Genomic DNA, 26498 nt, shown 5'->3' on the forward strand with positions numbered 1-26498 from the left:
CCTGGTAGGGGTAAGTCTGTATGTTTCTAACAGTTTACTTTATAAAGAAAAACTTCTTCAAACCTCATGTGGTATAATGAAAAGTAGTTTGTTCAAACACGCTAATCACCACAAAATAACAGCTCCTTCAATTCAGTCAACTTAAATAGCATACAATTAATGTATGTCAGCAAAATTGTAGATTATATTATTTAAAATACAGTAATTGGCAGAATTGTACAAAGTTATTTAAGTTGTTGAGATATTTATTTTGGCTGTTGAATATTACCTTCTCTCAGTACTTTGGTGTTATAGAAACAAATAACATGTAATGTAAATGCAACCTCCATTGTATTTTCATTCTGGTTAATTTAGAAGACATTTACACATTACTGAAACTTTAAAAGGAATACTGCATTGATCATGTCTACTATGCAGTCATTGAACATGTAGGCCATAACAGGGGATGCCCTCTCTTTAACTTTTTGAGTAGCATTTGAACACTGAGTAACAGTTTTAATTCAGTGCTTGAATAAAGGAAAAAAGAGATATTATGCTTCTCAAAAAATGTAATTTGATCCCTCTTTTTCTCACATTTCATAGAAAATGTATTTTTGTTTCTTCAGCCAGTGGCAGTGAACATAGTTGGTCAGGAATTTTCCAAGGAAACATTTTTTCATCAGAAAATGGTGTTTGTTGAAACTAAAACTGTTCATAGGTAAGGGTTGGTTTCCAAATCTCCTGTTTGAAAAACAGGTCAGTAAAAATCCTGTTTTGACATTTCAGAAATGAAAACTTTCATTTTTGAGTTTGAAATGACTTTTCATTTCAAAGTTTTAGTTAATTTATAATAAAAAAAGTTTTAAACATAAAAAAGGTCAAAATAAGATGGAACATTTGAAAACGATCAAAATGAAACACTTGGTTGGCCCTATCTGAAAAGGTCTTTGAATGATTGATTTGTGAACATTTTCATTGTAATTTGTGATGGCAAAATAATTCAGAATCTCAAAAACACTCACAGGATGGGAAAACCATTTCCTGCCCAGCTCTAGCAGTGAGAAGTGAGTGAACAGAACCTAACAACTACCTAAGGTCTCCTTTTCCTAATTTCCAAGTAGTGGTTTCTTTCCAATAATAAAAAATTGTCAGTAACCCCCATCGCAATTATTGATCTTGTTTATATTTGATACGTTTTTTTAACCCCTCAAACTATTTCCAAATGTACGAGTATGATTTTTTTAAGTGCTCAGTGCTGCTACCACTTAAGTCAATTGGAGTTCAAACATTAACTTCAATGGCCTCAGAGTTAGGCCTATACTGAGTGCATTTGAAAATCCCACTTTATATCTTATAGTAGATTACAAAGAAATATTTGAAAATCTACCAAATTAACATTTATTGAAATACTTTTATGGTACAAACATAAATGTGTCATCTGAAGAACAAAGAGCTCCGTAAGAATTTAATCTGTTTGGCTGCAAAAGTATCGTTAGTTTATATTTCAGTAAATTTAAACATTCTGTAGCAAAGCATTTTTGTTTGATGTACATCTAATTCTGATGAAAGAACTTTTGTGGTTTGGACGTTTAAAAAAATAACATGTGATATGATAAAAAATAGTTACCGTTTTTGAAGATGGGTCTTTGGGGACCAAGACAATTACAGAGTTAAAACAGTTGAGCCTGTTTTGATTTATACAAAGAAATCTCACAATGGTTCATTGGTCTTTTTATATGCTCCGTTTAGCCCAGTTAAAACACCCTCTTTACTGACCCACAAAACAACCTGGGGTCATGAATGATGCAGATCATGGCTGTTTCTAGGGATAACTTTCTTTTAGGGAACGTTCAAAATGAAAAACAGAAAGTTTAACAATGTAAAATGACTCTGGCATTTTTGTAAAAATAAATCAAAATTCTCTCGTAATATAAACAGAGAAGGAATAGGATTAACTGCATCTATTATCATATTATAAACATGTAGAAAATCTTTGTTAAATGTAACTTTGGGATACATTTATCCCCAAATCAGTCTATAGTCATTCTTCTTTCACTGGTGAATGATAAATTATGTGCAAAAATGGTATGATGGTTTATCAATCTAAATGTTTACACTTTATGTCAGATGGAAACATAAGACCCAGTCCTGCAAGTAGATCTGTGTGGGAAGTAAACAGGGCTCTGCAACAGTCTGCTCACAGGGATCCAGTTGCAGGACTGAGTCCCTAATCTGTGTTATAAAAGAGAAATGGGATAACAATCCTTTGTGAATGAGAAGATTAATTCTACTATAAACGTAGGTTATTGTAAATACACTTTGAGGAATTTTCAGAAGTACTGAGCATTGGCCTTACTTTGCTCCCATTAAAGACAATAGTAAAACTCTATCACTACCTTGTTGATTGCACAGATTAATTATGCCTCCTTGTGCATCCAAAATTTTGCATGAAACTGTAATTCTGGCATTTCCCAACTTTTCAGTGCTTGATTTCACAATCTAATGCAATCCTTGGATGAGTAAACAAGGGAATCTTGAGTAGGAATAGAGATATTATTTTATTGTTGTATTTGTCAGTTGTGCAACCACTGCTGGAGTACTGTGTCCAGCTCTGGTGTCCACAGTTTAAGAAGGATGTTGATAAACTGGAGAGGATTCAGAGAAGAGCTATGAAAGTGATTAAAGGATTAGAAAACATTCCTTACAGTGATAGTATCAGGGCACGCAACCTATTTAGCTTAAAAAAAGAGGGCAAGGGGTGACTTGGCCACAGTTTGTAAGTGCATATATGGGGAACAAATATTTGATAATAGGCTCTTCAATCTAGCAGAAAAAAGTATAACCCAGGGGTAGGCAACCTATGGCACATATGCCAAAGGTGGCACACGAGCTGATTTTCAGTGGCACTCACACTGCCTGGGTCCTGGCCACCGGTCTGGGGGGCTCTGCATTTTAATTTAATTTTAAATGAAGCTTCTTAAACATTTTAAAAGCCTTATTTACTTTACATACAACAATAGTTTAGTTATATATTATAGACTTATAGAAAGAGCCTTCTATAAGTATTACTGGCACGCAAAACCTTAAATCAGAGTGAATAAATGAAGACTCGGCATACTACTTCTGAAAGCTATACCCCTGGTATAACCTAATGGCTAGAAGTTGAAGCTAAACAAATTCAGGCTAAAAATAAGGCGTAAAGTTTTAACAGTGTGGGTAATTAACCACTGAAACAATTTACCAAGGGTCATGGTGTATTCTCCATCACTGGCAATTTTAAAATCAAATTGGATATCTTTCTAAAAGATATGCTCTTAGAATTCTTTTGGGGAAGTTCTATGGCTTGTGTTATACTGAAGGTTGAACTATATTATCAAAGTGGTCCCTTTTGGAATCTATGAATTCAACGGCTTTATACAGGGTGAAGTAAATTTCTCCCTGTGATGGGGTGCACCTACCCAGCCCTGGCTCTGCAGGGGTTAACTGTGCATTGTGGACTGAGGAAGCCACACCCCTTCCCCTGTACTGGGCATGCTCAGCCTGCAGGCAAGATATAAAGGGAAGCAGCCAAGCTCAGTCTGGACAGGCTGCTGAAGGTAGAGATCACAGACTGCAGTCTCTCTCCAGGGAGCTGCTACAGAACCCAACCCCAGAAGCAAGGCCTGCCGAGCCCCAGATGGATTGCAGGTGGCCTGACCAACCGAGAGAGGAGGCTACACCATCAGGAGCTATGCTGCCTGAAGACCCCAGAGACCTGTGGGAACAGTGGCCCATTGCTGGTAAAAACAAGGTAGGATGCAGCCCAGGGGACTTAGCCTTTGCTCTGGTGGATGAACCAGAGAACCAGTCAGCATGTTTTGGAAGGATCCCTACTGATTTGGTGGTGAGTATCCCATCACTGCTAAAGCCTTGGGCTGGAGCTCGGAGGAGTGATGCCACCCCCTCTTCTCCCTGAGTGGTGCTCTACTTCCCCAATGGGCCAATAGGCCATGCAACCCCACAGAGCGGTGAGACTTTATTGCCTCTGGCCATTAGGCCTCACTGCCCTGACTGTGAGAGGCTTTTGTATTGACTCTGGCCATTAGGCCACACTACCCCAACTGTAAGGGGTTCTTATATTGACTCTGGCCATTAGGGAACACTATCCTGACTGTAAAGGGCTCTTGTACTGACTCTGGCCATTAGGAAATACTACCTTGACTGTTCTTGTACTGACTCTTGCCATTAGGCCACCCTGCCCTGACAGTGAGGGTTACTTTATGGCACACCTGATGCAGCAGATCACCAGTCAGCACCAGCTCCATATGACCCAGCATGAGGAGAAACAACAGCAGCTGCTGCAAGAGTTGGCAGCCCAGCACCAGACTCAGCAGGAATGCCTAGTCCAACAGATGGCAACATGGCTACAGCTGGCAGGACTGTCGAGGCCCATCCTCACAGGGGTAGGGCCAGGGAATACCCTGGTGGGACTACTCATGAGCCTTACCAAGATGGGGACTGGTGATGATCCCGAGGCTTTCTTTGTTACTTCTGAACGGGTGTCTACAGATGTCTGTTGGCCTCTTGAAGACTGGGCCACTCTACTGGCCCCCTATTTGACTAACCAGGTCCAAATCGCCTACCACAACCTGGCTCCTCGTGAGGCCTTGGATTACTCCTGTCTGAAAGTCGCCATATTAGACCATACCAGTATTAGCCTGGAGACCTGCCAACAGTGGTTCTGCAAAGATCGGTAGCCTCCAGGAGTTCGACCACGAGCTGTGGCCCAATGCTTGCGGGACTATTGCTGGAGATGGCTGAATCCAGAGAATTTAACCGGGCCCCAGGTGGTGGAACCCATAGCATTGGAACAATTCACACAGATCCTCCCAGTGGGGGCAAAGGAGTGGGTACCATGCCACCACCCAATGGCCCTGAATGAAGCTGTCTCTTTGATGAAGGATTACCTGGCCACTGAAGGACCCGAATGTCAATCCCCCAAACCAGAAGGACCGCAAGGGTGAAGCTGGAACCCTGAGGCTCAGCAACCAAGACCTGAAATGGGGAGACCTCATAGTAAACCCAGCTTAGTGGGGCCCTCATGGATCACTGACGGGAGCCGGGCCATACACTTAAACCTGTGGGGTGAAGAAACTTCTCTGGGCATATCAGGAACTCTAGGACACAGCACAAGTCCCCAAAGGGCATTGGTATGAGTGTGAACAAGAGGGGCACTTTTGGTGGGACTCTCTGTTTATAGACTGTGCCTACGGTCAGGTGTGGACAGCAGACCACCGGGCCCAGAAAAAAGGTCTGACCAAACTCCTAGTAGCTGGGCGGGTGGATGGTACCCCGGTGATGGCCCTCATTGACTCAGGCTGCAGCCAGATGCTGATCTGGGCCAGCCTGGTGGACTCCTCAGATCTAGAGGTGGCACTGATATATATGCAGTGCATCCATGGGGAGTTGCAACCATATTGCACCACTAAGGCATGCCAGAAGATAGGCCAACACAAGGAAGAGTGTTGGGTGGGCTTAGCTCCAACTTTGGTGTACGCGGTGGTCTTAGGATCTGATTGGCCTTGGTTCAGTGAAATCCTGCAAGCATGGGAGGACTGGACTTTGGAGCAGGAGAAGTCAGGGTCTAAAAGGAAGGAGTTCCTGGGCCGAGGGTGGCAGGACGACCTGGATGAGGGTCCCTCCAGCCAGACTAGAAACCCCACACCACGCCCTATGGGGCCATAGACAACGGAGCGAGTCAGCCAAGAGTGGCTGGAGCTAGATGGGGATTTCCTTCAGGAACAGAGGGAAGACCTGACCTTGAGCTGAGAGGTGAGAGACCAGGTGGACATCAGCCTAAGATGACTCCAGGGACCACACTTTGAGATCCACAATGATTGCCTCTATTGGGTGTCCCAAGTTCTGCAGACTGGAGAGGAACTCTGCTAACTGCTGGTTCCCAAGAGGTTCCATTGAGAGCTGTTATGATTGGCCTAAGCAGTGCCCTGGACTGGCCACATGGGACGAGAGAAGACACTGCAATGTGATTCACTGAGGTTCTTCTGGTCTGGCATACACCAGGAAGTGTGGGACTTCTGTGCTTCGTGCCCAGAATGTCAGCACAAGCCTCAAAAGGATTCTCCCAGTTTGAGCTCCTTCATGGGAGACAGCCAAGGGGGATCCTAGATCTTCTCCAAGAGACCTCGGAGGAACAAGAGTCAAGGGTCACGGGATCAGTCCCTTACATCCTGCAGCTGCGGGAATGCCTTTGGAAGCTTGGATACTTTGCCTGGGAAAATTTACTGCAGGCCCAGCAGACCCAAGAACTCTGGTACAACAGGGGGGCCAAGCTATGGACCTTTGAGTCTGGGGACCAGGTCTCGCTCCTACTGCTGTTATCAGAATCTAAGCTGCTAGCCAAATGGCAAGGACCGTTCAAGATTGTTTGTTTGACAGGTGGGACTGGTGGATTATGAGTTTAGACTCCCTGGACAAAGAAAGGACATCCGGATATACCATGTAAACCTCCTAAAGGCCTGGAAGGCCCAGGAAGACCTGCTAACTGCCCCGTATCCCCCAGAGCCCAAATTGGGGGTAGTAGCTAGGGAATTCCCCAACCCAACACTGATCACAATGAGGCAGGACTTAAGCCCAGAGCAACAAGCGAGGCTACATTGGCTGGTCCAAGACTTCCCCTCCATTTTATCTTCCTGTCCAGGATGAACGAGTATTACCAGCCACCACATAGACATCATTCCCGGACGGAAGGTCTGCAACCAACATTGCCCATTTCCCTGGAAAATGTGAGAAGTGGTCTAGAAGGAACTCAAGGTGATGCTAGCCCTGAGGGTAGTGGAAGTGAATGGGGATGCCCCATAGGCCTAGTCCCAAAGCCCGATAGGACTGTGAGGTTCTGTATAAACTTTGGGGTGGGGGGGGTAAATGCCATCTCCTGCTTTGATGCCTATCCAATACCCGAGGTAGATGAACTGCTGGAATGATGGGGTAGTTCTAAGTTTTTATCAACACTAGATTTGACCAAGGGATACTGGCAAATACCTTTCACCCTGACTTCCAAGGAGAAGACAGCCTTCCCTACGCCATTCGGCCTATATCATTTAATCACCATGCCCTTCAGGTTACATGGGGCCACAGCAACGTTCCAGCAATTGATTGACCAACTATTTCAGCAGGCAGTACACAGGCAGTATGTGGCTGCTTATATTAACGATATTGTGGCCTACAGCACAAGTTGGGAGGAACACCTACAGCATCTCACTGTGGTGCTGCAGGCCCCGAAGTATGCAGGACTCACTGCAAACCCTGCCAAGTGTCACCCTGGGAGGAAAGAAGTGGGATACATGCGGGGGGGGGGGGGGCAGGCCAGCTCTGTCCCCTGGTGGACAAGGTACAGGCCCTGAGGGATTACCCCACCCCTACGATGAAAAGGAAGGTAAGGCAATTCCTGGGACTGGCTGGCTACTACAGGCGGTTCATGCCAGACTTTGCCACGATAGCTGCTCCCCTCTCTGACTTCACAAAGAACTCCTGGGCGCAAAATGTCCGGTGATCAGAGGACTGTGAAAAGGCCTTCCAGACCTTGAAAGAGCAACCTACCCAGGATCCAGTTCTTTTCCACCCTGATTTCTCAAAACCATTTATTTTGCAAATGGTTGCCTCAGAAGTGGGGCTAGGGGCCGTGCTATCACAGGAATGAGATTGGGAAGAACACCCTGTGCTGTATCTAAGCCGGAAGGTGTTTCCTCGAGAGGTCAATTACTCCACCATCGAGAAGGAAGCCCTGGCAGTAAAATGGGCAATAGAGACCTTAAGGTACTACTTGCTAGGGAGCCCCTTTTGGCTAGTTACAGACCACAGATATAAAGCTCAGTCTGGGCAGGCTGCTGAAGGGAGAGGATGCAGACTGAAGGCTCTCTCCAAGGAGCTGCTACAGGACCTGACCCCAGAAGCAAGGCCTGTCGAGCCCCAGATGGATTCCAGGTGGCCTGACCAACCCAGAGAGGAGGCTGTGCCTTCAGGTGCTATTCAGCCTGAAGACCCCCGAGACCTGTGGGAACAGTGGCCCATCACCAGTGAAGACAGGGTAGGAAGCAGCCGAGGGAACTTAGCCTTTGCTCCGGTGGATGAACCAGAGAACCAGTCAACGTGCTTTGGAAGGATCTCCACTGACTCAGTGTTGAGTAATCCTGCCACTGCCAGGGCCCTGGGCTGGGGCTTGGAGGAGCTCGGCAGGCCCAAGTCCCCCTACTTGGGGTGCCACACCCTCCAAGTGGCGTCCTACTTCTCCAATAGGCCATGCAACCCCACAGGCCATTAGACCTCACTGCCCTGACTGAGAGGGGCTTTCGTATTGACTAGGGCCATTAGGCTACACTACCCAGATTGTAGGGGCCTCGTATAGTGATTCTGGCCATTAGGCCACCCTGCCCTGACAGTGAGGGTTGTTTTATCACCTCTGGCCATTGGGCCATGCAATCCTGACTGTAAGGGACTTCTGTATTGATTCCGTCCATTAGGCTACAGTGCCCTGAGTGGAAGGGCCGCTTTGCTGACTCCAGTCACTAGGCCGTAATACCAAGTTCCACAGTAGGGTCTTCTGCATAGGACTTAACCAGCTGCAGTACAGCCTCTTCCCTCTCTTATGACCAGACACCCGGTGATGGGGTACACCTACCCTGCGACCCTCCCTATATTTGTTTTTATTTTTTCTTTTAATCTTTGTATGGCAGCTAATTAAAAGACTGAAGGTGAAAATTACATACAACTTGATTCCTGGTTAAACATCCTTAACACTGCAAAATCCCCATTAAGCAAAATTCTCACTAATATTGTTCCCATTAAACATCAGTCATTACCATGCACTGTGATTCAGCTAAATTGGTTTCCTGTGAGGCATCACAATAAAATAGCAATCCTGATTAAGTAGACTCCATGCAGTTTATCTCTAGGACTTTGCATTTGGAAGCCATGGAAAATTGCATGTATATGAGCTCTTTTTTTCCACCTTGAATAATTAGTTTTGAACATATTCAGAATGTCAGTAAATCAAGGTAATTTGTGGGGAAATTATGCAGTTAATATGTCCTCAGTGATATGTATGGAATTTCTTATCCCAAGGAACTGCAAAATTGATACTTAATACTTTTACTGATTACACAATAAAAGAAGCCTTAAAATCCTGTATATTAAAGATTATGAATCCCTTAATGAAACTTCCTACCAAAATGAACACTTTTCTGAATACAGAATTTCATTAGAAGTAGAAAACTAATAGGAAGATAATGGGTCATATTCTTCCCTGTGTAACTTCAGACAATTTGGTGGATGAATTTTTAACTAAAGTATTTTTAAGGAATCAAAAGACACATTCTTCCAAAGTAGCAGCACTAAGGAAAATCATAATATTAAAATGGTGTTTAGAGTGCAAAATTCAGAAGCAATTAACAATAGGGTTTTTGTTTTGTTTTTACTTAAGCAACTACTTGGAATTTTTTAAAGGAAATCAGATTGGTGAGTCACATTTATAGAGACATGAAGACTTCATTTAGTATCCATATACAAACAAATATAACTGCAACCATAGAAAAGCAATATAAATATAGCAAAACAACCTTTAGCACTGCACATACAATTTTAGGGAGACCATCAGAAGTGAAGATGGAAGGAGCAGGATATGGAGAAGCACTGTAAATGGCAATGACCATAAGATTTCCACTCTCCTGTCATCCCGATAACCCAAACAGGTTGGTCAGACAATCTTTTATAACCCTTTTTCCTTACATTCCCACACTTCCAGAACCATATTGGATTAGGCCTCAGTCTTTTGCCCATGTTTGCTATTTTGAGGGACCATAATTAGTGGTCCATCTGCTAGTGTAAGCTATTTGCTTCAATACATTTCCCAATAGTTTTGACACGTGAATGCCATTGCTCCGTGGTTACATATACCAGAAAGCCCCTTGACTAAGTCTGCTAATTTAAAATCAAAACTGTTATTTTGCTGTTTGTGTTTATTACAAGACACAAACTGCTAAATCTTATATTCACTGGTAGCAGAGAACCAGTCAGGACCCCCAGAGTTCCACCAGTCAGATCCCAGGACTGGAATCCTTTGTTGGAGTCAAACTTCTTGTTCTGATGCTTGTGGGCAGGTTGGCACTTACTGGCTCCTAAGAGCTGTCTAGATAACAATTCAAGACCCGTAGTCCCTGGCTCAGAGTGACTGTGTTGTCATAAACTAGCACATAGTGAATAGCATTTTATTTCTGTATTTGTACTCCCTGCTGTATCTTTTTAATTGTAAGTCACTTCTAAATATGTTTGAAAATTAGGCTCTTTTTCTACTTAAGATGGCATCCATATCAAAACAATTGACTTAAATGGACTTAAATTGTTTTACACCAGCTAAGAATACGGCTAGTAAGTACCCTGTCTACAGAAAAAAACAGATGTCCACTACAAGTCACCATTTTCCTGTTCTCTGAAAGAAGAAGAAAATAAAGGCCAAAAGGGCATCACACATATGGTTCACTTAGAAACCCTTCCCACACATACTCATGTTTTGTTGTTGTATAAAAGCTTGTTCTGAAATGAGAAAGATAACAGCAAAGAGCACAAGACAAAACAGATCAATAGTTAGTTATTTAGACTGGGAATAAGTTTACATTTCCCCTCCCCCCCCTAAACTCAAAAGTAAGCTCAAGAGTTCACATAACATATTTGCATATATTACTTATGCTGTATCTGAGATAAAGATCACCTTGTAAGCAGCATGTGATTTGGCAGCTGCTAATGAAATTATGTGTCTTATAAGTTGAAACCAGTGTTCAGAAATGACATAAATTATCAGTCTGTTTTACAGCTACCCTGGGGCTGCAGTAACTAATATAATCTTCACTTTTTTTTAAACAGAAAAAGTTTACTAAGTGCATCCAATTTGTTGTTGTTCTGGTTTGTTTTGCTTTTTACCCAGAATTTCTCTCTTTTGTCCCACTTCCGGGCTTCAACCTGCAAAGTGCCATTGGGAATGGCTGCATGGTGTCCACTTTTGCAAATAATAAAGAGGCAAGAAAGGGTGAAGCCAGGATTTAGTGAGGTTACAGAACAATTTGAATAGGTTGAACAAATGGCCAGATGTTGGGAAACTGATGTTCATTATTAAGAAACTGCATTTAGGGAGGCCCAACAAGCAGGAGAAATGCTCAGTAAATGGATTCAAATTATATGAGAGACACAGAGGGAGCTACAACATAGAACTGAAATGAAGAGAGCCACAATGGTGTTGTTAATATTTACCACAGGGGCCAAAGCTACCTCCCAAGAACTGGGAAAAACTATGGTAACCAAAGATACCACTTAATTGTCACTTTTTGAAAGATGTTGATTTTTAATGTACCCATAGGCTTGTATAAAATTATCTACATGCACAGAGGAGTATAATGCTTGCTTATGATGTGACTGTTCTCTTTCTACTATTCATAATGACATTTATTAATTATTATTAATATTAATTATTATTAATTATAATTGTTGTTGTAATGAAGAGACAAATCCTGGAGAAGAACTGGATGTTGGACACCTGACTATGTTGTACTTAAGTCCTTCATTAATAGTATCTTTGATAATAGTTATTTAATGTGTAAGCTTAGGTAAGATAAGTAGTTTTACTATGTCTCAGTTTCCCTATCTCTACAATGGAGATAATGTGATACTTACTTTGCTTTGTAAAGCACTTTGAGCTCCTTTGATGAAAAATGCCATATAGGAGCTAAGTGTTATTATTACTCTCATAGTGAGTTAATAGAATGTGGGAACAGATAAAGATACTAAGATAAAGCTGCTTGGCAAAACAAAAAAGGTAGATACTTGAGATAGAAAAATCACAGCTTGTTATATTTACCGAGGCACAAGAGGGATAAGTCAAGATGAATCTTTTTGTCTTTCTATCTAAACTTCTTTTATTTTTATATTCTGTATAATGTAAAACCATTCTTTCCTATAGCTAGTTAAACTAAATTTCCTCCAAGCTGGGGCTAAATTATGATGCAGTTTTGCTAGGAGTGCTGGGAGGAAGCTCTTACGCCAGTTGCTACCATTAAATATTATGGCATCTATTTTCAACTTAGGCATGTGCAAGTGTATGCAAATAACTGCATGTGCTTGTTATGCACAGAAATACCCGATGCACACATACGCGAGAGATTTGTGTATACACACGCCCAACACGTTCATGTACACAGGCCAAAATGTTCAAAGAAATTGGTCTAAAGTGAGGCACCCAAAGTTGTTTTTGACATGTAACACAAATAAATGGTTGATTTTAATGGCTGGGAAGTCAATGGGATCTGTGGGTGCTCAATACTGTCAATCAGGCCATTCATTTATGGCAAATGCCCAAAAATGGATTTGGGTGCCTGACTTTAAATATCTTCTAAACATTTTGGACTTATGATATTTCATGTATAACCTGGTTGGACACAATTGTATGTAAGTATCCATGCCAAATTAGAAAATCTGACTGTGTATGTCAAGCTTCCAATTCCCCGTCTGTAACCACTACTCTACACTCTTACAAAACCAAGGGCTTGATCCAAAGCCCATTGTTATCAATTAAAAGAGTCCTGTTGACTTCGTGGGCATTGGATCAGGCCCTGTGGACCCTGTTTCAGGTCCAAACACTCTCTCACTCACTAGCTGTATATTTAAAGAAAAAATACTGGGTCAGATCCTCATTTATGGCCATAGAACCTTAAATACAGCTGAGGAGGGGTACACAGGTACCCTTTCCATTCCACCAGTCCAGGAAGTGCTCTTCACCAGGTTAATCTCCCTAAACCTGGGGCTGCTGTAACCTCCATTAGCTATAAGGGAACATAACAGTTGCCCGGGTTTACTAGGGCAGGGCAAAGTCCTGGCCATGCCGCCTATGCTTGCAGTGAAGAGGAGGGGTGGAAGCTGCTCTATAATACCTCTGCATCCTCCCATGCAGAAGTGATTCTCCCTATTTCCCCAAGATTTAGGACTGGTCTGTGCTAGAGCAGCCAGAGTATGGCTCATTATGGGGACCACTTTGTCCAGCACTGACAGTAACAAGATTATGTTTTGCTCGAGGGAAGTTTGAGTTTTTCAAAAGATTTGATTTTGTCCAACTGTGTATTTTTAACGCTAATTTGTGGCAAAAGTGGAAAACATTGCAACACTGGAAGTTTCTAATGTAACACTACGAAGTTCATGCACACAACTTTTGTCTATTTAGATATCTAGAGACAAAATAGTCTGGAATCAGACAGGACCTAATGACCCTCCTTGATTTCTTCATCTGTAAAACCTATAATTATCAACATTTTTTTTACTGCTTTTTATTTTAGCAACAGACACATTACAAATACACTGCAGAAAGCAAATGCAATTCTCAGCTGAAGTTTCCTTATCTCCTGGAGTAATGTTGCATGCACACTTATAGCACTGGAAATTACAAACACTCACCCTTTAGGCTGGCTCTCAAACTCCTCTGCCCACTGCTCCTGGGTATCCTCAGTGGAAAGATCCACATCTCGGGTTGTGGCAAAATTGAACTCACTGCCTTCAGTTCCATGGAAATAAATGGAATTTCCATCTGATTGACAGCTATGCTATAGATAAAAGGAAAATGCAAGAGATGGTTGTTTAAATGTTTTCTGTTTTTAATGGCAGCTGTCTTGCTCATGTATAATCAGAGCTCAGAGGAAAGTCATTAAATTATTTAGCTTTGACACCTGAAACAAAAAAGTTTGTTTATTCTTTATCTTTCTTGAACAACTCCCAGTTATTACTGCTTCTCAATATCATATTTTCTATTTTCTTCAATTTCAGTCCTCTGTAAAGTGTATAACTTTGTTTTCATAACAATAACAATTTTAAAGCATTACATTGCATCTATCTCAACCAAAAATCACATTCATATGTTCAAATAACTTAGTAGTATATTAGAGTGGATGTTTTGCCTGTTTAGAGGTTCAGAGACTTGTCTTGAGACAAATGCCAGATCTGTGCCTGAATGTTTGCCAGTGGAGTATTGTGGTTTGTTAGTAGTAGTAGTATAAATGATATTAAATAAATAAATTAGATTTAAATAACATAACTTTTGGACTTTTGACATTTATGAATGAAAAAAACTATTGCATATGTTTAATTCAAACATATTATTTTCTGTTAGCATCATGTTCCTGAGAGTCTATTATTATTAATTTGTATTACAGTAAAACACAAAAGCTGAACTGAGATGGGAGCCCTCTGGGCTGAACTCTGTATAAATGCAAAGCAGGAAGCAGTTCCTGCCCTGATGGGCGTGCAGTCTAAAGAGACTGGGGGAAGGAAAGGGTGGGGAGAAAAAGGAAACATTATTATTCCCAGATGGGAACTGAGGCACAGAGAGATTAAGTGAGTTGCTCAAGTTGACACATGAAATTGGTAGCAGAGCTATGAAATCAACACAGGTCTCCTGAATCCCAATCTAAAAGAACATCCTTTCTCCAATCTTTTTAATATACCCTTTCTACAAAATACTCTTGGTCTGTGAAAGATGCCTTTCATCTGCATTAAAAATTCAGAGCAAAACAATATATCTTTTCTTTTTTCTGAAATCCCAGTTTCGCTGGTGGCTAAAATTTCCCCATTTCTAGTGACTGGATGAAAGGGGGTAAATTTTCAAAATGTGAGAAAGTTGATCAAAGAACTTAGTAGCATACAATTTCTGTTATTAAAATAATTAGTTTTAAACACTTTTCAAGAGAGCCTTGGGTACATTAAAAACTGAAGGATGAAACAAAAATTGGTTAATTAGAATGATTTTCCATTCTTATCACAATTCATAAGAATGAGATACAATAATGAGATTTCATACTCTGGGAATTATTGCTGGATGTGAAATCACATTGACCATTTCAGTATAATCTATGCAAGCTCCTCTAACTCAAACCTCTCATAACTGGTGACTGTGTCTGTAAAGGGGGATGAATATGATGCCCAGCTAAACTAATAAGAATGAAAAAAGGTCAAGGTAGTGCCAGGATAATTCCATAACTTATATAAGATATAGGGTGTGGAAAGCAATGGAAAATTGCACAATAGTTCTTTTAAAAATTTCATAAGAACAAAGTAAAAATGATGATGCTTTGTAGCATTCCACAGCTCATCTTCAATTTAATACCGTGAGAGCAAATTTAAATTGAAGAGAGTTTGCCAATGATTTTCAAACTTGGGTACCTAAAGTTAGGCTGTTTAGTTCATATTTAGGCTTGTAAATAAGAGACCCAATATTCAGAGGTGTAAAGTACCTGCAACTTTCATTACTAGAGAAATAACCACGTCTGAATTTCGCTCATTGACTTTTTGGTTTAAGGGCATGCAGATTCTTGCTATATTGATGTTGGAATGACAGACAGTCAGTTTCAGTGCAAAATAAGAACTACTCAACTTCATATAGAGAACAAAACATGGTATAAAGAGAAATTTCAGCAGCTGAAATAAGTAAACTTCTATTAATATATTTAGCCCCAAATAGAGGTCAAAGCAATTATGAGATTTAAAAATGCTGAAAAGCCATGAGCTATGTTTATCTTAGAAAATAACAAGAATTCTACCATAAATACACAATAATGCTTGAAACAGTCAAGAAACTACCACAACACTTTAAATATGGGACAACCCAATATACCTACAACTGAAAGAAAAAAATTATTTTCACTAGGTTGTGACACAAAGTATGTATTGATAGCAACTATTATCTGAACACATACCTTTCTGAAAAAGCATTCCTTGTACTTCGTTGTTATTATATACTACATTGTTATGAAATGGATTTTGCTTGTCTATTTTAATACCTTTTATGTTTGCATATATTGCTCACTTGAGACTTAAGAGTAAAATTCATTTGTTTATTTTGTTACTTGATTTTCAGTATATCCGTTTGCAGAATGGGGAGGAAGTTGGCCATTTATCAGTCATTCAATCTGCCACAAAATTCTTTTTTCATGCTCAGGAACAGTGAAAATGAATGTACAGAATGAAAATTTAATCCTTAGGCTGCAGGAGCCACCTTTTCAAGTTTGTTCAGTCTTGTTATGTCTTTTACTAAACAGACAGAACTTAAAGTAGAGAGAATTATCTACTATAGTTGAATATAGACACTGGAGCATCATTTACAGATCTAGTATATTTCTCAGTTGGCAAGTTACAACCAAGCATTCATTTGATAGCTGACTATATCATTTGTAATTACTTACTTGATGAAAGCCAGCAATTAAAATCTACCTCAAACAGATGTAACCACATTAGCATTTAATGGCTAGTATGTCCTGCAGTCTACAGTAATATTTATTGTGGTAAGTGTGACGGAGTTTCCATTAAAGTAGTCTGGATAAGTAAATAGTCATTTTGACTACAGGGTCAAAAAAAAGTCATTTATATTGTGATGTACTGCAGCTGTGTGTGGAAGCTATGCAAAATTCAACAGGGAACAAAACTATAACTTATCTAATTAGGTCTATAAAACTATGTTTTTACTCTTAGAGCTATGTTTTCTGTGTTGCGTGTGTGTGTATTTCATACTTCTTTTAGATGTTAATTTACTACACAACTCAAATTGACCTTTGTTCAGGTTAACTTTGGCTGTAGTCAACTTTTTCCCCTGTGAGACAGCCACATGGGAGAGAAAGTTTAAACTGAGGCTTATGGGTTTATTGTTATTGGAGTTACCAATGAAGCCAAAGCCCATGAAAGAGAGTGGCAAAGATGTTCAAAATTGAGGCTTGGATTTTTAACAGAATCTAAAGGAGCCAGGTACCCCTATGCCATTAAAATCCCTACCTGAGTGTCTAAAGATGGGTACCTAGAAATCCATACTGGGGTATCTAAATATAGGTGATCTGGTTTTTAAAGGCGCTGAACACCCATAGTTTCTATTAGTCACAACGGGAGCAGTGGGTGCTCATTAGCACCTTTGAAAATCAGCTCAGCGTGTGTGTATTCTGTTCAGAGAAAGATGTGAACTCCATTGATCTACTGATTTTTGGTCTTGATTTGAGCCTTCAAAAGCCTCACTCTGACCTACCATGTTATCTATGAGATTTGTTTTCCTTTTATAACCATCCTCAGTTTGTGCTTAATTTCTGATTTACATTTAAAGTTTTTCTTTTACCTTTCAAGTTATTACTCTTAGTGCTTGGTATTGCTCATTTTTGTTTCTGTTATATTCAATTCAAAGCATTTTGAGCCTTACACTTAACTAAATTTTCAATTAAGCAAAGCTCTACCAACACACTTCACTTCTGACCTGCGCCACCCCCCCCCAACAATGTCAGTTTGTTCAATCATCTAACAGATTGCTGACTGTGCTGAATTACAGTGTGCATTTGTGATAGGGCTCACTCTGTACTCTGGGGACTAAAGTAAGCCCATCAAACTCATTTTCTCTTTTGATCAAAATAGGATTTGAATCCAGGCCTCTAGGAGCGAACTGGTACTGTTTTTACAAATGTTCTATGTCACCTCATTCCCAAAGTACATATTCCTTGTCAGGTTGTAATTATTTGCAGTATTTAAAGTATTTAAATCTAGTTCTAATGGGTTTTATATTAAAGAAAGAAAAGTACTAAAATGTGAGCAATTAAGGTATTATGAACCAAATCCATAACTGGTATAATGGGAAGGCATAATTCCACTGATGTCAATGGAGTTGCACCCGCTTTTTACAGAAGTTAATTTGGCCTTGAGTTTAAGATACTGGATATCTTTTATCGAAATTATCAATTTAAGAGTCAACATTCTCAGTTACATTTTGATTTATACTTTTTTGAATGTGTATTCCACATTAGATTAAATTGCTAAATAATTGTAATTCAAGAGACCATATGATATCAGAATATTTTCCTCTGTTATTATGGAAGCACCAATTGCAGTTCCATAGTTAAGGCTGAGTTAAAATTAGCACTTAAAGCAGGGATTCAATCACATACGAAGCATACACCATATCATCCCCCAAATTACAGCATTCACTCTGAGTACAAAATCTATTTTCTGACAATTTACAAGTATATGCCTTAGTTTATGAGTTAAAATTATTTTAAAAAATGGATCCTTTAAGAAATTTAAAACCTGTGTCATTCCATAGTTTTCTTCCAAATTATCTTAATAATAGAATAATTATTCCCATATAGTTCAAACTCACTGAAGTTATGTGCCCAGGCTACTTCTGAAAACTTTGTTTTAGGATTAATGGTCATTTTTTGTTACTCTTCATAACTGAAAGTTTTTCTTTAGCAGAGGCTGACAATTTAATGTTCTTCTACAGAAAATTCCATCATCTTTTTTAATAAACTGGCCACCTCCTATTGCTCTCAATGGAAGTCAGGCTACTGGACTGCCATTAGCAAAATTGTGGATTTCAGAATGGTCTCTGCCTCCCATGGTTGCCAATAAGAGTGAAGCCAGGCTGTCCTCAGGGAAGATGGCAGCCCCAAGAAAATGAAAAATGAAAAAAAATCAAATATATGTTTAAAAATCAATTTAATCTAATCTGGTACTACAAATACCCATTACATACTAACTGCAACTGTATGGCTATTGCATACCATAAAGGCAAAATTAAGGTTGCTTGGGTGTCTTAGCTGTGCATTCTCATATCTCAACATACATGGATTCCTTTTCAGTTTAACCTTAATTCTGAATTTCCTGAGTTTCTTATGCATGATTTTTAGTTAATTACAACATCCCTGTAATGCTTTAGTGCTAAAGTTACTGCCTGTATTCAATATTGACTCCAGTGTCAATACTGACTCCAGTTTAACCTAGGTTTTATCTGAGATTTTTTTTTTTTGTACATAAGTTGCTCCATTAAATCAGTCCTTTAAATTGCAGCTGTGGTATTATGTTAAGTTGTGCTATGTTGTATCACATGGCAATGCAACATGCAATGGCTAAAATCTAAATGAACAATATATTTTTGGAGTGGATACAACTATCGGTTTGTCTAGCAAATACTGGCCCACTTTTTGGCATATTATCAATAGACTAGGCATCCCTCTAAAAGCTTACAACTTGAATTATCCATGGGTGTTTCAAATCCAGGAATAAAAAAATCTTCCACAGCACCAGGGGCGGCTCCAGGCATCAGCACGCCAAGGGTGTGCTTGGGGTGGCAAGCCACGGGGGGCGCTCTGCCGGTCGCCGCGAGGGCAGCAGGCAGGCTGCCTTCAGCGGCATGTCTGCAGAGAGTCTGCTGGTCCTGCGGCTTCGGCGGACCTCCTGCAGGGAAGCCACCGAATCCGCGGAACTGGGGACCTCCCGCAGGCAAGCTGCGTAAGGCAGCCTGCCTGCTGTGCTTGGGGCGGCAAAATACTTAGAGTCGCCCCTGCACAGCACAATATGAGGACATTAGATAATCATTTGAAGATAGTGACTATGGGAAAGAGCACAGAATGGTTTCAGAATCCAGCTTTTGAGAAGAGTCAATCCTGCGTTACTCTATAAGTTACAGTTTTTAGATATTATATCAACGTCTTTCACTTAATTTAGGAACATCTCTCCAGGAAAACCTACTGATCTTCTGAAGGTTAGAAAAGTTTCAATTAGGACTGTTCAAATCTGTTGGATTTCAGAGGCAAATGACTAAAACCACGCATGGTTATTCTCATAATTGTTTTTGTATAACTATGGATTGGATCAAGGCTCAGAACCTAACTTAAGAAATATCCCCAAATTTTTGCTATCACTGTGTCCTTCTTCCTAACCCTAGTGCTACACTACATGACATCTACATATTTGCATAAAGAGATATTGGGTAAAATTTTCGAACGAACTGAAGTTCTTTTGTCCTATTTTCAAAAGTGATGTAGACTATTAAATCACTTATGCGCTTTTGAAAAATGTACTCATTACAAATGATTTGTATTACAGAACTATCTAGCGGCCTCAGCTGAAATCTGGCCCCACTGTGCTAGGCACTGTAAAAATACAAAGTAAGGGACAATTCCTGCCCTGAAGAGTTTACAGTCTAAATAGACAAATGGTGGGAGTGGAAACAGAAGCACAAAGAAGTTACACAGCAGATCAGAGGACAAACCCCAGATCTTCTAACTTTGAGTCCAGTGGCCAAGTTACTGGACCATGCTGCCTCTCAGGATAAAAATATTTGATTTCAGTTTTGTTAGTGTGGTACAATAACACTCCAGTTTACATAGGTCTGCAGGGACATATGAAACTTCCATAAAATAAAATCAGTAAAACTGGGGGAATGTGCAGGAATCCATTAAAAGATTGGCAGGGGAAGGGAGAGACACAAATTTGGGTTAAAAAATTGGGGTTCATAAAAATCAGGTTTCTTTCCTATTTGTTTATGTCAAAAATTGTCCATCAACAAATATTATCCTATTTCCCTGTTTGGTTTTCTTTTGCTTGAAAAGAAGAACACAGTGTAACTGATACAATTTTGCCATTTAGAAAGCATCAACAGGAAACATCAGTGCTACATTCCCCAGTGTAACAGATTTTTGGCCTCAGCTGTGAATAACATCTTCCTGAGGCTGATCCCCATACACCGATGTAAATGTTAGTGGCTTCACCTCTGTGTTTTTAAAGTATTCTCAGTCACCCTTACCATCATTTAATTAGGTTTTTATTAAAGATGAGCACTGATGCACCTCTTTGTAATATCTCTCTGGGGCCTAATGGCCCTGATGATTCTTTCAGACAGCTGTAGCCTCACAATTAAATTTCTGGCAATATTGCTTACAGTGGAATGAATATACTGGGCATTTGGGCAATGCCAGCTTGCAAAGGGCTGGTGGCAGATGGAAAGAAATCTGCCCAGTATGCCTCACCTTTCCATGAGCAGAGTCATCAATTTCCTCCATTAAGGAGTTGTCACTCGGCCCACCCAGCTGGAAGAACATTCCGGATAACCAGGCTGGCTGGTGGTACACAATTCAAATACAAAATGCACTTTAAAAGAAAACTAAAATATTGTTTGTAGGCCAACTGACAATGCATTACTTTGACTGCAGCCAATTTTTTAATGACTGTAATATTTTAAGTGATCATTTTTGCCATTTCAGATTGCTCCTTAGAGACGAGAGGTTTTTTTTAATTAAAATCTAGGCAGTACAAACAGATGAGATTTGAGAAGCAGAGGAAAGAGAAACAGAATGAAGAAAATTAATTAAAGCTGTGTTATTGGCAGAGTCATAAATTAGACATTGTGTCTTGCTGGGAAAGAGTTATGTTGGTATTTGGAACTTCAAGATTTTAAATGTGATAGCAGGTAGATGGACTGAACTGCTGTTAATACAATTTTAATTCACATACAATTTCTTGCTCTGCTAACATATTTAAAGCCATCATATAATTGCCATCATTAGAACTAAGCAGTTATATGATTTTGCCTATGAGGATTTCCGGGTTGAAGTCCTTCTTACATCTAAAGGAAATATTACTATAGGATTGGACAGATTTCCCCATTAGGTAAATAAAGATTCTAACATTTTCCACATGTTAGATATTTAGATAATTTACAGCAAGTTACAAAACTGAAAACTTGGCTAAGAAAGCAGACCAGGTGCAAGCAGGGTTACAGTGCACTTTCCCGTTTCAAAACAATAGGTTGAAACTTGCTCTGTAATGTGATGAGAGGCAGTTTATAAAGTGTGATTTTCCTCATCATTTCTTGTTACAGATTGTCATTCAAATGGTAGCACTAGAAACAATTTGCCTTTTTACGAATCAAGCAACATTAATTCTTTATGTGGAGTACTTTATGATGCATGTATAAACTGACTGTAGAACTAATACACTGCAAACTTGGGATTAAAACTATTTTCAGCCATGGTTTGAATGGTTATCTACATTGTATGTGTTAGAACCACTGATGTTTTAGTATTCCAAAAGTGTTATTCTACAGCAGTGAGCCTGATTCTGATCTCGCTTATCCGGGTAAAAATCAGAAGTAACTTTATGAAAGCCAGCATAAAATGATGTGAAAGGAGAATCAATCCCAGTAGTTTGATCTCTTTTACATTTCACCAGTGTTACTTCATATTGATTATATTATGCTGTATCACACAATGAACTGTGAAGGCCAGATTTTTTGTTGTTTACAGTGACTAACTCAGCATTTCTCAAATGCGACCACCGTGGCCACATGTGGCCACCAGGGGGTTTTCTTGAGGCTACAGACTCCTGGATTATGACTGGGAAGGGGGCAAAGTAGAGCCCTTCCTCCTCCCTGTTGCTCCTGGATGCACCATCTTGGTGATGATTGCTGGGGCTGCCAGCAGGAGTTGGGCCCTGACCCTTCTGTAGACACTTGGGGCACAATGCTGGAGAAGCATGCAGCCAATGAGTTTCCCACCTTCCCATGGGTGGTGGGGCTCAGGCTTGAGGCTTCAGCCCTGAGGTGGTAGACTCTGGCCTCAGGGCTTTGGTCTCCAGCACCAGATTCCAGCTGCGAAGCAGCAGGCCCCAGGCTCTGGCTGCACAGCTTCAGGCTCTGTCTCTGGGTCCTGTCCCCTAGCCATGGGGCATTAAGCTCCGCTCCCCCTCCCCCGACATTGACTCCCCCGACCACCCATCCAGGGCTTAATTTGTCCCCAGGTCTGTGGGGCTGAGTAAGTCTGCTGTGAAAAGGGATACTTGTATGTTTGTTGATATCACTTCTCACAACAGACTTATTAGATAGCAAGAAGTAAATGGATGTGTCTATGTGCATATTTATTTGTTTTTCCTAACATTAATTAAGTATTTTAGGAAAAGGTGTGAGAGGGGCCACCAGCCAGAGTTAGTGGCTGTACTCTGAGGTCACCAAAACATTTGTCCTGAGGAGCCCAACCTAGGGGCTGTAAAGCTAATGAATCCAGCCAGTGGAGATATCCCCAGTGAAAGGGGATTCCCTGATTGCCACAGAACTGGAATAGAAAGTCTATGCCATTCACCCGCACAGTTCTAGGGTACAGGATGTGGGCTGGACTATGCTGCGCTCTAATTATTCTCAGCTGTCAGAATAGTCCAAGGAGTCATAAACAGCCAACTGTAAGGCCTGTTTTTCACACAGTTATTGTACCAATTTAACTATTTTGGTCAAGGTAGTGATTTTTTTTACCCAAATAGTTAAATTGGTAGAACCCCTCATGTGAACACAGTTATACAGGTATTAAGGTGCCTTATACTAGTACAGCTTTTCACATAAATGTACAGGAATAAGATATACAGGTATAAGCACCTTAACGCCTGTATAACTGCATCCACACTAGGGACTTGCACCATTTTCAAACTGATATAGTTAAAGCAGTACAAAAACTGTGTGTTAACAAGCCTGTAGTTAGAGCAGTCCTGAGGCTGCTCTGATTTCTCTTGGGGGTTGAGAATACAGGAGGCACAAAGGTAGATTCAGTCAACTTTGTCTCTTTTGCTCTTTTCTTGCAAGCAAACACAGCTAATACAGATCAGGGACTTGGTTCCTCAACCTACTGTTTGATATCATTTTTTAAAAACTACAAAGGAAATAGACAATGTTGTTCATTTGAAATAAATAAATAAATAGAGCATGATCAGTTCACAATGGTAAAAATATATTAAAAAGACCAATGCCAGAATGTTGGTGGTGAAAAAGATCACATGATGAAAAAATGTGTCACTCACACTTCTTAACTGAGGGCTCAATGACAATTTGGAATTCTGATCTGGATTTGCTATTGTGGAATAGTTTAGCCAGTCTTTTTGCCAGTGTCTTGTGAGTTTGCATGCATGACTTCTCCACTTGCTGACACCCAGCAATGCATATTCAAGAAAAAGATGTGGAAAAATCCGAAATCTAGGATTGCTGAAATCACTAAAGCACTATGAGTGGGGGGCAAGGACGTGAGTTTAGCCAGTCAGTTGATGAAACTGCCACATGTGGCACAGTAACTGGCATATCTTTGTCATACATGGCAGATGCCTGCTCAATTAAGGAAGAAATTGTGATTTACAGATGTACTTCCAAGGTATTTTTCTGAGTGCAAACTTTGATTCCCGTCCCTCTTGAACTGGCACATTTTTTAAAAATGTAGATTGGAGTGAATGAAGTCAATCTTCATTGTACACACCATGCCTGGGCACACATGGCAGAAATATTCGGAAAAGCATGCAATGTATGTACAAAGCTGTTTCATAATTAACAACATCGGGGATATGCACACTGGGAGAGTATCCCACAACAGGGTGCTCACACTATCCTCATGGAGATAATACCCTGAGAAACAGTTTAAAAACAACCCATAGTGGTCAGCACATCTCTTACAGCATTAGCCTATTTGATCTGGACAGCGTGTCTGAGTTTGGTAGAGTCCCCAACTTTGGCACCCGAGTGATTTTAATGAAGTTTATTAAGAGTGGCTGGATACCTGTCTTTATCTCTCCTTTTCTGTCAGAAAGAAATATGGCTGATTTCCTGTTCTCCCAATGTCGGCTGCTGTAAGGAGCAAGTACATGGTGAAGCACTTGTCAGATTGATATGCAAACGCATAGATTTGCAACTGCTGACCTACTTGAAAAACATGCCATATTACAGCTGCTTTGTTTAGGTTGGGTCATAGGGTGGGAGTGTATATGAGAAAGAATGAATACGTGAAATGCCCACAGTACATATAAAAGCTTTTTATTTTTGTAAATGTTCTTTCTTTTTTTTCCTTTTTCTTTCCCTTTCTCCTATGAAATTTGTCAGCCTTATGGTGTAATTTTTCAAGTAGTTTTGGAGAGGAATAGAACGCTCATCCCACACTTTTTATATGCACAACATAGACTGAATTAGTTATACAATGAAGTGTTTCTGACAAATAATAATGTCCAGGAAATCTGACTGATGTTTGGAAGTGTCAAATAATTTGGTGGGGGAAAGCCACTGGTGGACTGGAGTGGACTTCAAGCAAGATTTTAATGTCAAACCACACAAAATGCTAATTGATGGGGTAGGGGGGCATAAAAATGATAGGTACAGATATTTGTATGGCTATAGCAGTTTGGACATCAGACAAGGGTCTTGAGGATCTGAAATGGAAAATATGGGAGTGCTGCAAAGACCTGATTTTTTGGGACTGATTAAGACTAATTTTGTGAACTGCAGAAAGCCAGTATGGTGATGAAATTTGATGATACCGCATTGGCCACCCAAGATTACACCAAAATCAAGGTGGCCATTGTTGATACCCTGAACATCTTGCCTGAAACCTACCAGCCGAGGTTCTGCAGTGAGAATTCCTGTTTGGGGTTAGGCCCCAGGCCATTGCCCAAAGTCTGGAGGAACACTGCTGGTGGCGGGTCCAGCCAGAGAAATGCACAGGGGTTCAGGTGGAGAAGAAGATCATCATGGAGCTGTTCATGCAGATCCTCCCCACAAAGGTGTGTGAATGGGTATTGAGAGACAGTCCCAAATCTTTGGCAGAGATCATCGCTCTGGCAGAGAATTATCTGATGTCCCATGGGTCCAAAGTAGAGACACCAAAGATCAATTCAGCACATCACCGGGGCCTATACACTATGGAGCCTCAAACCAGCCGAAGGTGTCCTGGGGAACTTGGGCACCCAACCCAATAGAAAGAAGTACAAAGACCTTGCGAGAAGCCCAGAAGCCCACTCTCAACTGGTAAGGAGGGATCTGGGCCTGGCAGAGTGACCTCAACCAAAGGGACCAGTGTCCTTGGTTGAATTAAGGACTGAACCACATTCTACTGGGGGGGCCTGTTTTGCATCGGGGCAACAAGTGTATATCCACCCTCAACTTAATGAAGGAGTATTGGCAGATCCTCTTGAGGCCTGAGGCTAATGAGAAGACCGCCTTCTTCACTCCATTTGGATTATATCAATTTAAGATGATGCTCTTTGGGCTCGATGGGGCTGTGGTTGATGGATAGAGTGTTGCAGCTGTCTGGATCATGTGCAGCGCCCTACATCAAAGATATTACCATCTACAGTGAAGGGTGGGCTGACCAAAAGGCACTTTACAGCAGTACTACTTCTTCTTTGTATGGCAATAGTGGAACAGTGAAAGCAACAGCACGACTACAGTTAGATCTTAAGGTCTCTTATCCAGTCCAGAGCAGAGGGGGTAGCCATGTGAATGGCCGCAACATCTCCAGGATGAGCTCAGACAACAGTACCCCTAAGGATGCAGGACTGACAGCCAACCCAACCAAGTGCCGACTGGCCACCCGGGAATTCACCTACCTGGGATATGCAGTGGGAGGGTGACAGTTATGCCCTCCAGTGGACAAAGTCCAAGCCCTAGTGGACTGCTCTACCCTTTCCATTGAGAAGCAAGTTCATTTGTTCCTGGGATTAGCCGGGTACTATTGGCGATTCATCCCAAACTTCACCACCCTTGCTGCTCCCTTAACAGACCTGATCAAAAATTCTGCACCCAAAAGGATCTATTGGATGACAAACTGTGATGAGGCATTCAGAACACTGAAAAGTCAGTTGAGCCAGAACCAGTGCTGTTCCATGTAGACTTCACA

General features: G+C 40.8%; 1 protein-coding gene across 1 annotated transcript in view; it reads right to left on the bottom strand.

Moving 5' to 3' along the window:
• The window catches only part of RELN (reelin), a 468247-nt gene that overhangs the window by 168545 nt on the left and 273204 nt on the right, over positions 1–26498 (bottom strand). Inside the window, exon 11 of the mRNA XM_032796143.2 lies at positions 13465–13610. Coding sequence (XP_032652034.1) covers positions 13465–13610 — 146 coding nt within the window. The remainder of the gene's footprint in view (positions 1–13464; positions 13611–26498) is intronic.

This window comes from Chelonoidis abingdonii, chromosome 1 (genome assembly GCF_003597395.2).
Source record: "Chelonoidis abingdonii isolate Lonesome George chromosome 1, CheloAbing_2.0, whole genome shotgun sequence".
NCBI lineage: Eukaryota > Metazoa > Chordata > Testudines > Testudinidae > Chelonoidis > Chelonoidis abingdonii.